The sequence below is a fragment of the Trifolium pratense genome, linkage group LG2, assembly GCF_020283565.1.
Source record: "Trifolium pratense cultivar HEN17-A07 linkage group LG2, ARS_RC_1.1, whole genome shotgun sequence".
Classification (NCBI taxonomy): Eukaryota; Viridiplantae; Streptophyta; class Magnoliopsida; order Fabales; family Fabaceae; genus Trifolium; species Trifolium pratense.
Window position 1 is genome coordinate 71931386 of NC_060060.1, and position 12888 is coordinate 71944273.

Below are 12888 nucleotides of genomic sequence, written 5' to 3' on the forward strand. Positions count from 1 at the left end.
CACACAACCAATTAGAACAGGATTTTAGTTTACCCAACCATATGTGCGACACTCTCCAACCCATATTAGCATCAACAGAACTTGTTACTGTCTGGAAGATAGGTTCAACAGGATACATAGTAGGGTTAGTTCTTTATAGGACCCATTTCTAAAAAATAATTGATGCAAAAGTAGATGAAAACAAAACTGAGTGAAGCCAAACTCAAAACTCTCAATAAAAGTAAAGTAATTAATATACAACTCTAAATTCGAAATAAAGGGACGAGTAATAAATTGTATACTTGCGTTAGTTATCTCTAATCAAGAGCTGGAGACATTGACAATAGAATATCTCATCAATTTATCTCACAATTTTCTGCAAACCTTCATAATGAAAATAAAGAAGTGAACTAATATGCTAGTAATGTTAAACAAATAGTTGTTGTTGCTTCTGTTAAATAAATAAGCAAACCTTATAAACTAGTGATCAAAATTTAAGTTAACAAATATAAATTGATCACGTATAACTAAGTGTACAATTTAAACCTTATAAGTACATTTATAATAAAAGTAAGGTTAATTACACTTTTAGTCCCTTATCTTTATTTTAGGTTTCAAGTTGATCCCTTATCTTTTAAAAGTTTCAAGTTGGTCCCTTATCTTTTCTTCAGGTTTCAAGTTGGTCCCTCCTGTCAAAATTTTCACTATTACCGTTAAATTTGGACGTGTCATCTTTTCAAATGTGGTTTCCGTTTGCCACGTGTCCAAATTTAACGGTAATAGTGAAAATTTTGACGGGATGGACCAATATGAAACCTGCAGAAAAGATAAGGGACCAACTTGAAACTTTTAAAAGATAAGGGACGAACTTGAAACCTAAAATAAAGATAAGGACCAAAAATGCAATTAAGCCTAAAATTAAAAATGGTATATGATAGGATTATTTATGTTGTTTTAGGGGACCACATCTGCTAATGAATGCATGTATGTATAGAAGAGGATCAGAATAGAGTTGAAGAGTAAATGAGGGTTTGGGTTTTTTTTTGTTATAACATAACACTGAAATGAATCTGCAACAAAAAATTATTTAGCTTTACAATACAAACATTAAAAGAAAAAAATGAGTGAGATTATTCAGGAAAAAGATAATTTTTTTATAAAGCAATATGGTGCAAAAGCATCAATAATCCTATGATATATACCATTTTGAATATTATTATAGATGCAGTTATAAGGTTTAAAAGGTCAACTAGCCATTTTATTTTCAAAACAAGACACGTGTCACAATGCAAAACATCTATAAAAAGTTCATAAAGATAAGCAGAACAATATTGCAAGTAGTTATTTCATAATATGTTTCACTCAATTTGTAATATATATATTTGTAAACAGTATGTAATTGCATTATTCTATATGCTATTCATATGTTACTTTTCAAGGAAGGTACCATCACATAAATAGACTAAATCTGACAATGACATTTGAAAGATTATGCCGGCGGCAAAGGGTAAATTTGAGATCTTTGATTTCCCAAATAACCATTCCAACGTAGTAAATTTTATATTTTAAGCTTCCATGCTATTCGGTAATTAGAATCAGACACAACCATCCTCAGTATACATGTGAATTGCTGAGTTTTAGGATGCAAATATAGTTCAAAAGAGTAAGAACATGTTTGATTTTGATGAGTTTTTCCACAGAAACAGCCTTTTGAGTAAATGCTCTCTTGAGAATTTTCATGGCAAGTTCCAACCAAATGCATAGTTTTTCATTTAAATTATGCTACATTCCTAGTTGAGTCAATTTTCAGGTCCAAGAATCGCTTTCATATTGCACCACAACCATATGCATCGCACATAAAACATAGGTGCTGCACATAGTAACAGGACACGGGCCACAATAAAACATAGGTGCTGCACATAGTAACAGGACACGGGCCACAATAAAACATAGGTGCTGCACATAATAACAGGACGCGGGCAATAGATATTACCTGATGTCCATCAAAGAATATACTTGCATATGATCGTGGTTAAGAAGAATAAGAGGAAGATCAACTCGTAGTGGTTCCAACTTCCAATCCTAAGTTGTTCTAAGGTTGAAAAAAAACATCTGTTTCACATTATCCCAACAAAATGGTTGACATTTTACCACAAGGAGAGAATTTGGAATTGCCCACAATCATTGCCCAAACCTTCAAAACTGTACGAGTAATCTGATGGAACAATATAACATAAGAAGATACAAGACCTGTCTTTGAAAACAGACATGTACACAATATTTTAACACAGACACTACCTTCGCAACATTGTTAAAACTACCAAATATAATAAAACCATTGGAAAAGGTAGGAGTTGGACAAACACGACCAGCCTCAGGGGAAAGAGTTTAACAGAGGAAGCAATTTGGTAATTGAACTAAACCTTCAACATGTTTGTAGCACAGGGAACATAACATGAGGAAAAAACTGCAATGAGAGTAACAAAAAAACATATATCAATGACAAGAATGTACGGAAATTAGAGAAGATAACTACTTCGGCTTTGTTTTAGGACGGTCTGCCAGTGAACCATATATTCTATAATCAATTGCAGGCAATCCTGTAGTATTGGGATAACCAATCCAAGTCACTTGCATATCATGCAACATAAGTTACAAATTTGAAGAGATCAAATTATATACATTCACCACATTAATAACAGTATAATGCCTGTTATATAAAATGATATGTGCCACTACAAATCACATGCTTGATGGGTAGATTTAGCACATACATGCAGAAGAATATGTAAAAGATTGAAACAAAAGCATACATAAAGACATATATATATATATATATATATATATATATATATATATATATATATATATATATATATATATATATATATATATATATATATAAGATAGTTGTTCAAAATGTAGTAAGTACCTTCTGGACTCGTGTGTAATATTGTTTATCATCAAGTAAATAGTATTTTAGAAATAAATACTGACAATTAGCCACGATAAACTAAGAAGCGCCGTCAAACAACATTTAATTATCTTCAGATAATTTACATAGCCATTAGCAATTGGACTTAAGCGTCATTGAGGCAACCATAACCATATCAAAATAGCAATTGCACTTAAAGGTCATTGAACCAACATTTAACCATCCTAATATTTATTGGACATATCGAGGAATCATATAACCAACTTAGAATTTGTTGGACTTTAACGGTCATCGAGGCAACACATAATCATCCTCAATTTATTTTACCAATAACAATGGGACTTAAAAGTCACCGAGGCAACATTTAACCATCTCAAGATAATTTACATAGCCAATAGCAATTTGACTTAAGCGTCGTTGAGGCAACCATAACCATATCAAACTATCAATGGCACTTAAAGGTCATCGAGCCAACATTTATTGAACATATCGAGGCAACATTTAACCATCTCATAAATTATTGGACCTTAACGGTCATCGAGGCAGCATATAACCATCCTAATATTTATTTACCAATAACAATGGCACATAAAAGTCATCGAACCAACATTAAACCATCTCAAGATAATTTACATAGGCAATACCAATTGGACTTGAGCGTCGTCGAGGCAACCACCATAACCATATCAAAATAGCAATTGCACTTAAAGGTCATCGAACCAACATTTAACCATCCCAATATTTATTGGACATATCGAGGAACCATTTAACCATCTTAGAATTTGTTGGACTTTAACGATCATTGAGGCAACACATAACCATCCCCAATTTATTTTACCGATAAAAATGGCACTTAAAAGTCACCTAGGCAACATTTAACCATCTCAAGATAATTTACATAGCCAATAGCAATTTGACTTAAGCATCGTCGAGGCAACCATAACTATATCAAAATATCAATGGCACTTAAAGGTCATTGAGCCGACCTTTATTGAACATATTGAGGCAACATTTAACCATCTCATAAATTATTGGACCTTAACGGTCATCGAGGTAGCATATAACCAATTTAATATTTATTTACCAATAACAATCACACTTAAAAGTCATCGAGCCAACATTAAACCATCTCAAGATTGGACTTAAGCGTCGTCAAGGAAACCATAGTCATTTCAAAATATCAATTGCACTTAAAAGTCACCGAGCCAACATTTATTGGACATATCGAGGCAACAAAAAAGCAGCCTGGCTAGGGACGATTATTTACTTTGGTTTTTCTTTAGACTTTATTTTGGTTTATGTGGGCTACTTGTGGCCCGTACAGGCTAGCCCGTGTTTTAAATGGGTTTATTCAGCCTAGGCTAGAAGCAACACCCCCCCTCCCCTTTCGTAAACAGGCCCTAAGATTTTCACAGCCACTGGATCCAGTAACCAAATTTTGAATAGCCCCTCACTTAGCTAGGTGTTCCTTCAGGGTGTGGTATTTTACCCATCAACAGAAGCATGCACAAAAAGGGAATAATGATGTGACTCGTGTGTTTTCAGCAACAAATCAAATCACACTCATTCCAACAAACAAATGTGAAACAAATTAAAAGAATACGCATAACAGAAATTAAAATATATGACTGCATTGTGTTGGGGATCAATAAAGCAACTCACAGCAGCTACCGTTTCATATAGAGGACAAATGATTTTCTCAAGGAACTTTTCAGAACCAATCATCATCTGACTGCAGCTTCAGCTTCTCCGTGATCCAAAATAGCGCCCAGTTTCTTTGCCATCTGAATAAACCAATATAAGAGGGGAAATTTTAGCATTCTTCAAAAGTGACTTGAAACAACTTATGAAACAGGGACATAACCTAAGTAACATTCAAGCACAAAACCACACTTTTGATGAAAAATAAACAAATTTTTTTGAAACATTATTGATAAAAAACATTCAATTAAAATAAAAATCTTTATTTTATGATTGGATATTTTTATTTCTATTTTTTCTGTGTCTAACCTTTCGAATTCAAAGTATACAGACAGCTACCAGATACCATCAAAATGTATGTAAAACTTAAAATAAAATCTGACCAGAACAGTCCAACTACTAAAAGTTCAAGTTAATCTTCAAAACAGGCAGGTTTAATACCTTCCTTCTTATGAGAGTACTGGAGCCCTAATCAATTAGAGTGTAATATTTGTCCATGTTCAGTACTCACTTGAAATATAAATAAACAGATAGTCATTTTATATTTGTTCCAATTGAATGACACAGGTGACTAAATATCTTCTTCGCAAAGGCTATTTTAAACCCATCAAAACAGAGAGCACAATAGTAACCTCTGTATATTTGAGGCAAAATATCCATTTTATGAAAGAAAAAAAATTATCAAGTTATCTCAATTATTTGAGGAAACAGCGCTAACAAAGGCAGAAATAACCCATAAGTCAAAAGGTACAATAAAAAACTTACATGGTGGAATATATAGCAAATACACTCAGGGAGAAACCAGATGTTCGCAGCTTCACCCCAAATAAGAAAATACAGAGAAACCAAAATAAGCTTCCTATCACAGTTAATTGCCTCTAAACTGCGGGGAACAAAAACCTTATCAAGCAAACTCAAAGAGAAAACTAGTTCAAAGCAAGAGACAATTCAAGTATGCAAGACGAATTCACAGGTATCACTTGATATAGTTATCTAGCACCTTCAAGAAGACTTCATTGATTGTTTTCTCGTCTATTTACTGCATTCATGTACTGTACTGATCGCACATATTAAAGAAAATTAAGATTATCAATGACAAATATTAAACATGGTTAGTATCAAGACACTCCTAAATTTAGCATAATGTTTTACAACATTATCTTGAAAGTGAATTTAGATTCAAAGATAACACAAAACATAGTTCATATAGAAATATTGGCAACGGTATCATAACTAATCACAATTACAGCCGCATCAACCAGAAAACTATCTCAATATCAAGGTTTACCGCAACGGATTGCAATTCAGAAACCATGAAATTAAGTTATTATATATTTAATCAATTTTCAACTATTAACTTTTCAAGAAAAGATCAAACAATTACCGTTAAGTGAAGGCCAAACCCTAAGAAATCAAAGTTACCGAGAAGACAGAGAATACGAGATTCACGCAAACACACCGAGTATGATTAGAATTCATGTTTTTCTCTATATTTCACAGTGCTTTGTCGGTTCCCAAATACGAACCTGAATCGAATAGAATCATGAACGAATTACAGGACAATGAGTGCTAGCAACAAAATGAATCAAGGTGAGAGTGAACATGAATTGCAGAGAATAGGGTTTTGTTTTGAGTCTGAGAGAAAAGAGAACAAGCTATAGTTGTCGGGTATTGTGTGAATTTGAAAGCGAGAGAGATATTGAGACAAGCCGGAGAGACGGACAAAGGCTCTTTTTGGTAAAATATACTGTCGTTTTTTGGTTACAGCTTATTTCAGAAAAAAATCACTTTTTTTATAAAAATAATTATAATTATTTTTTATTGTTTTGTATCTTTTTGATAGAGCATCCACAATGGAGTACTCCATTTTTTACTTAAATGGTCCCACATAGACACATCATCAATTTATTATTTTTTTAATAATAGTACCTAATAGGTACTCAACCCCTCCAATGGAGTATTTCTTAAAAAGTTCTAAAATGGGTCTCATCAATAACTCCACATCATTAAAATTTGAAATTTAATTTAAAATAATATTGCCAAATTAATTTTTTTTGAATATATTAAATAAAGTGGGTCTCATAAAAAGAAGAGAGAGAGTTCTTATATTAGAAGTGGGACCTATTAGGTACTAAAATGTGTTGTGCTCCAATGGTAGTACCTAATAAGTACCATGAGTACCTAATAGGTCCTACACCATTGGAGATGGTCTTCCAGATTTTTAAAATAATTAATAGTTAAAAATAATTAAAAAATAGATAAAAATGATAAGCTACTAAAAGTAGCTTAATAATAGATTTTTTTAGATCAAAGAGTAAATAAATGTTAGAAAAAGAAAGTTGTTTGTAATTAAAAAAATCATTTTTATAAGTTGTATCCAAACAAACAAAAGATTATTTTATTTTTAAAAAGTAATTTTTATTATAATAAACAAACACAAAGTAAATTCAACTTTTCTAAAAATCTCTTAAAATTAATCTCTAAATTATTTAACATCAAAATCACTATTTTTTTAATCTGTAACAAACAGTTATAGCTTATAAGCTAGTTGATAGCTGAAAAACTAGCTTATAGCTGATAGATAAAAACTTAGCCGATTGAAATTAAAGTGTTTGGTCAAATTAGTTTTTTAAATTATTGATAAATATTAAAAGACATAAAAGGACATTTATACGTGGTGGATAGTTTTTTTTAGTGGGTAGTTTTTTTTTATAAAAGATAATAAAATTAAATTAAAGGTTAAAAATAGAAAAAATTGTAAAAAGCTATAAGCTATAAGTTCAAACGTTACTTGAAATAGCATCTAGAAAAAACTATAAGCTCGTGAGAAAAGCATTTTACCAAACACTTTTATTTTTTTCAAACAAGCTTATAAGCTAGTCCAATAAGCTATAAGCTAGCTTATTGGACTTACCAAACACACCCAAAATATAATATTTACCCGGATTGGATTGTCTGTCTTGATACTTGAGTAAAAGAAAACAAAACTGGAATAGTTGATTTTGAGTTTATGTAAAATACTTTATACAATTATAAAAAATATCTTTCTAATAAGCTATTTTATATAAACTCAAAAATAAGTCATTTCAAATTGCATAAGATATTTATGTCATCTTATTAACTTACACATTGGCTTTGTATGGAGCTTATGAAAAGATGAGACATCTTTTTGATTATCGCGTGCTGATTTTCTCCGTATTAGCATTTTGTTTACTTATCTTTTTGTTTATTGTCAAAAAAATTTATCTTTTTGTTTTTACACGTTTTTTTTATCACACATTTATCTTTTATCTCAACTTGTCTTTTGTATTATATATATATATGGGGCTGCTAACTTAGACCCAGTTGGGTCTAAGTTAGCAAGGTGCACCTTTTAAGTTGGACCAAAATACTCATTCTTTTTAATTAATTAACCAAATTACCATCAATGGACGCGGATCCAGTGTCGCGCGCGTAACGCAGTACCATGGTTACAGGCCGTTGATTTCCATCAGACAGCCAAGATCTGATCTCATCAAGACTGTCTGATCAATCAGACAGCCCAGATCATCCGAATCCATCAGATTCCAGCTCGTGCACCACACTGGATTACAGCCTGGAGAGAGAAGAATCTACTTTTTAAAAGCAGGACACGTGTCGCTGTCTGATTGGCTGGGCGTGATTTTTTTCCATTTAATACTTTGAACTCAATTATTTCGTTGTAAATTAATTTTTTATTTATTTTTTTATACCAAAATTCATAATTTTTTTTTCTCTACAAATAGAGACTTGGTTCGTTTGATTTGGACACAGAAAAAAAAACCCAATTTTTCACTACCTTAATCTCATTTTTCACTACCTTACATCAACTCACTGAAACCATTCTACCAGCAAAATGGTTTCAGATTACAACTCTCTGAAACCATTGTACCAGATAAATGGTTTCAGAAGCAAACACAATTAATAAATTACTCATTGAAACCATTCTACCAGTAAAATGGTTTCAGAATACAACTATGTGCAACCATTCTACAAGCTAAATGGTTTCAGAAGCAAATAACTAATAATCAACTTACTGAAACCATTCTACCAGCAAAATGGTTTCAGATTACAACTCTCTGAAACCATTGTACCAGATAAATGGTTTCAGAAGCAAACACAATTAATAAATTACTCATTGAAACCATTCTACCAGTAAAATGGTTTCAGAATACAACTATGTGCAACCATTCTACCAGTAAAATGGTTTCAGAAGCAAACATTAGTTTTTAATTACCGTTTTATCTCATTTAATTAACTAAAAATAGTTTCAGGTCTCCAAAAATTTCATAAAATATACCAAAAGTTCCAGAATATTATCTACTATTTTCCTGGTATAATGGTTTCAGTGAGTTGGTTGAGTGGCGCGTGTTAAATTACAACACACAAGTAACGTATTTAGTAGACAAAAAATGAGATTAAGGTAGTGAAAAATTGCGTTTTTTTTTCGGTGTCCAAATCAAACGAACCAAGTCTCTATTTGTAGGAAAAAAAAATTATGATTTTTGGTATAAAAATAAAAAAATAAAAAATTAATTTACAACGAAATAATTGAGTTCAAAGTATTAAATGAACAAAAATCACGCCCAGCCAACCATTGTGTGACACGTGTCCTACTTTTAAAAAGCAAATTTTTCTCTCTCCAGGTTGTAATCCAGTGTGGCGCAGGCGCTGGAATCTGATGGATCAGGATGATCTGGGCTGTCTGATTGATCAGACAGTCTTGATGAGATCAGATCTTGGCTGTCTGATGGAAATCAACGGTCTGTAACCATGGTCCTTCGGTACGCGCGCGACACTGGATCTGCGTCTACTAATGGGTATTTTGGTTAATTAATTAAAAAGAATGGGTATTTTGGTCCAATTGAAAAGGTGCACCTTGCTAACTTAGACCTAACTAGGGTCTAAGTTAGAAAACCCCTATATATATATATATATATATATATATATATATATATATATATATATATATATATATATATATATATATATATAGTTTTTTTATATTTTTAACTTATTAATAAATAAATTTTCAAATATATACACTTTCCAAATACCTAAAAACATGTACCGTACACTTTGATTTAATGTTTATTTTAACATGTACATGTACTCCTCTGTTTTGATTCTTTTGTATACATATTGTTGAAGACATTAATTCACATGATGGAACAAGAAGGGTCCTCGTATTGATATGAGTTCCTTATCTGATAGACAGGGTAATGAGGAACACTATAAGTATAAGGCCATGTCACAATTTCTTCATCTTTCTTTTCCTCTGGCTTTCCCACATCACCAACACTCACCAATTCAGCATGACCAAATTTCTTTCTTAGAAGAGATGTGAGTCTAACTGAGTCCACTCCTTCTCCGGTTACTTCTAATTCATCCTTGCTATCTCCTTCTATTGTTGCACCTTCCACTCCTGAATATTTTTATAATAAATGAATAATTTGTTAAGTGGTGGTTTTTTAATAAAGAAAAATTAATGGTTAAAATTTAAATTAGACTGAATTTTGTTACCCGAGACTCCAACTACAATTGTCATGGCTTTGGACCTAAATTTTTCGTTGTTCATAGTCACCTTGATCACTATCTTTTGCTGCACACATTTCACATTCAAACATATTAATTACTTTAAACACATATAACTAGCGTAAATTTTCTACAACAGAATCATAGTCATTGATCTATTAATAATTCTAAGGAGAATGTTAACATGTCTTAGAAATGGGTATTGAACTTAATTCATCCTTACACAACCGGTTTGTAAAGTGAAGATTTCCTTTAGTTTATAAACATTTAGTCAGGTCATCTCTCAACCGATGTGGGACTTTTTAACACACCCCTCGCGCCCAGCACTATTGGGCTTGGTGCGCGGATATAAACGGTGGACGGTCCGATAGCGGAAACCTGATAACAGGTGGCCCAACGGATCATGGAGAGACTTTAATATCATCTTAGAAATGAGTATTGAACCTAATTAATCCTTACAAAACCGGCTTGTAATGTGAGGATTGCCTCTAGTTTATAAACAATGTGCACATATGACACATGTTAAGGAATTAAAAATAGAAATTATGCTTTAAAATTTGTGCATTTTAACTTTTCAAGCATTAAATTTTATATATCATTAAATGTTGAATTTTTATATTAAAATACTTTAACATGTGATGTAGGAGGATTTCTTCTGTATATTATTATTTTAGTTAGATTTAGTTTTATTATATTTTATGTAGATTTCTTATTTTTATATTTCACCTAGATTAGTTATTTTTATATTTTAGGTAGATTTGTAATTTTTATTTAGCTAGGTTTGTTGTTTTTATTTTTACAATCTTTTAGGAGATTTGTTAATTTTATTTTTCACTCCTATTTAAACTAAATTATTGTAGCCTTGAAGGCAAACCTTTTGATTCAATAAAAATTCAGAGATTTTCTCAAATTTGGTGGATTCCAAATTACTCTTTCTGGTGAATTCCGGAAATCTGGTGGATTTCAGAACCTTTATCCTTGTTTTTCCTTCATGCTTCCGTACTACGTCAACATGTGTCATATATGCAGACGTTAACAAGACTTTAATTCTAATACGTCAAACATAATTGATGGTGAGAATTACCACGGAACATATCTCCAGTAAAAGATTCATCGAAAATGATATGTTCTCAGTTGTCACACATATACACTACGCATTTAACTAGTTAGCAGAGTTAATATAAAATTATAAATATTAATTTACCTTGGTCATGATGGCTATGAGAAAGATCTATAGACTATAGATAAATAAATGGAGTACTATAACTGTAAAATGAAATGGATTAGGAGAGTGTTTTTGTTTTTTAAGTGTAGTAGGAAAGTGTTTGATGAAGTACTAATGCATTTAACGTATTTATAGCGCATTCTTTTTTCTTTTCTTTTTTTGACTGATTATACTATAGAGCATTCTTTTGAGCTTTTCTGTGTGGGAACAAAATGAAACGCGTGGTCGTTGAAGACTTTGATTTTTTCAGGGTACTAAAGTTTTTCTTCGTCTTATTATAGTTATATATACACACTAATATATATGCAAGAAATTGATTGGCTCAATCCCTTACATTATTATATTCAATGTGATTAGTTGGTTGGGAAAAATATATTATTCTTGAAAAGAAATATAGTGTCATCAGTCAAGATGTTTAGACGTCCACCCATATACAAAATAGTAAGTCATGGTTGTTGAAATTAATTTACTTTTTGCGTCAAAAAAAATTAATTTACTTTTTAAAAAAAAATGATATTTATTCATTTAAATAGGCAAAATACACCAATCGAAATCATTACATATTCAAATTCGCTAAAAACTAAAAATGATGAATCTGCGAACAAGCTCACATCATCTGAGTTAATAGCATAAAACGGCTCAATGTCTACAAATATAACAAAGCCTACAATTGATATAATAAACTTCAAGTGTCCATAATTGTTATGCCTCGGATCCGCAACGTTGACGACTCTAAAAATCATTGAATCTGCTCTGAATTTGGATTGAAAATAATCTGCAAATTTAAACAAAACAAACATCGTACAAAGACGGCATAAACAGCTTACGAAGACAGGATAAGAAAGAAACAACTTCGCACTAAGACGGGACAACTGACGAAATCACAAAGAAAAAACTCAAATGAAACATAAAATTATGTGTAAATCGGTTATTGAATTGAAAAAAAAAATACAATCAAAGGGGTGATTCCGGATCAAAATTGATCCTAAATCACTCTTTCTAATGGATGAACCAAGATAAAAGAAGAATCAGGGATGAAAAATTTTGCCTCTAGCGGCTAAGAGAAAGGTATTTGCTAACCAGAGTCGCTGGTGGGAAAGCGGGTGTGTGTGTGTGGGGATTTTAACGCGGTCAAACACATCGATGAAAGACGGTCGGCTAGGGATGGGTACCGTTTCTCGGATCATATCCCTTTTAATCGTTTCATTGATGATAACAGTCTGGTGGATCTCCCTTTAATTGGCCGTAAGTTTACTTGGTTCAAAGGGGATGGTCTTTCGATGAGCCGTCTTGATAGGTTTCTTCTCTCTGAGGAGTGGTGTTTGGCTTGGCCTAATTGCAAGCAAGTGGCCAGGTTGAGGGGGATATCCGACCATTGTCCCCTGGTCCTGTCTGCGAATGAGGAAGATTGGGGACCTCGGCCATCGAGAATGCTCAAGTGTTGGAAGGATATACCTGGCTACAACTTGTTCGTTAGAGATAAGTGGAAATCGTT

At 32.1% G+C, this 12888-nt stretch overlaps 1 protein-coding gene and 1 long non-coding RNA gene across 3 annotated transcripts; both read right to left on the reverse strand.

The window, feature by feature from the left end:
• Positions 1-1558: 1558 nt before the first annotated feature.
• Positions 1559-6328, reverse strand: LOC123911122. Of its 2 annotated transcripts, XR_006810371.1 has the most exons (4): positions 6000-6328; positions 5381-5498; positions 4577-4698; positions 1559-2446 (listed from the first exon to the last, which is right to left on the reverse strand). It is a non-coding gene; the product is annotated as an uncharacterized LOC123911122 (long non-coding RNA). The 2 variants fall into 2 exon arrangements; XR_006810370.1 differs by lacking the exon at positions 1559-2446 and having other exon boundaries at positions 2898-4698.
• A 3462-nt stretch (positions 6329-9790) lies between these two features.
• Positions 9791-11381, reverse strand: LOC123905376 (heavy metal-associated isoprenylated plant protein 46-like). Its single transcript, XM_045954978.1, has 3 exons — positions 11373-11381; positions 10157-10235; positions 9791-10058 (listed from the first exon to the last, which is right to left on the reverse strand). Exons 1-3 carry the CDS (start codon positions 11379-11381, stop codon positions 9793-9795), a joined length of 354 nt encoding a protein of 117 aa, XP_045810934.1. The 3' UTR covers positions 9791-9792.
• Between the last annotated feature and the right edge of the window lie 1507 nt (positions 11382-12888).

Coding starts and splice junctions, on each gene's coding strand:
- LOC123905376 (XM_045954978.1), bottom strand. Junction 10,059..10,156: donor AATTGTAGTTGGAGTCTCGG/GTAACAAAATTC, acceptor AAAAATATTCAG/GAGTGGAAGGTGCAACAATA.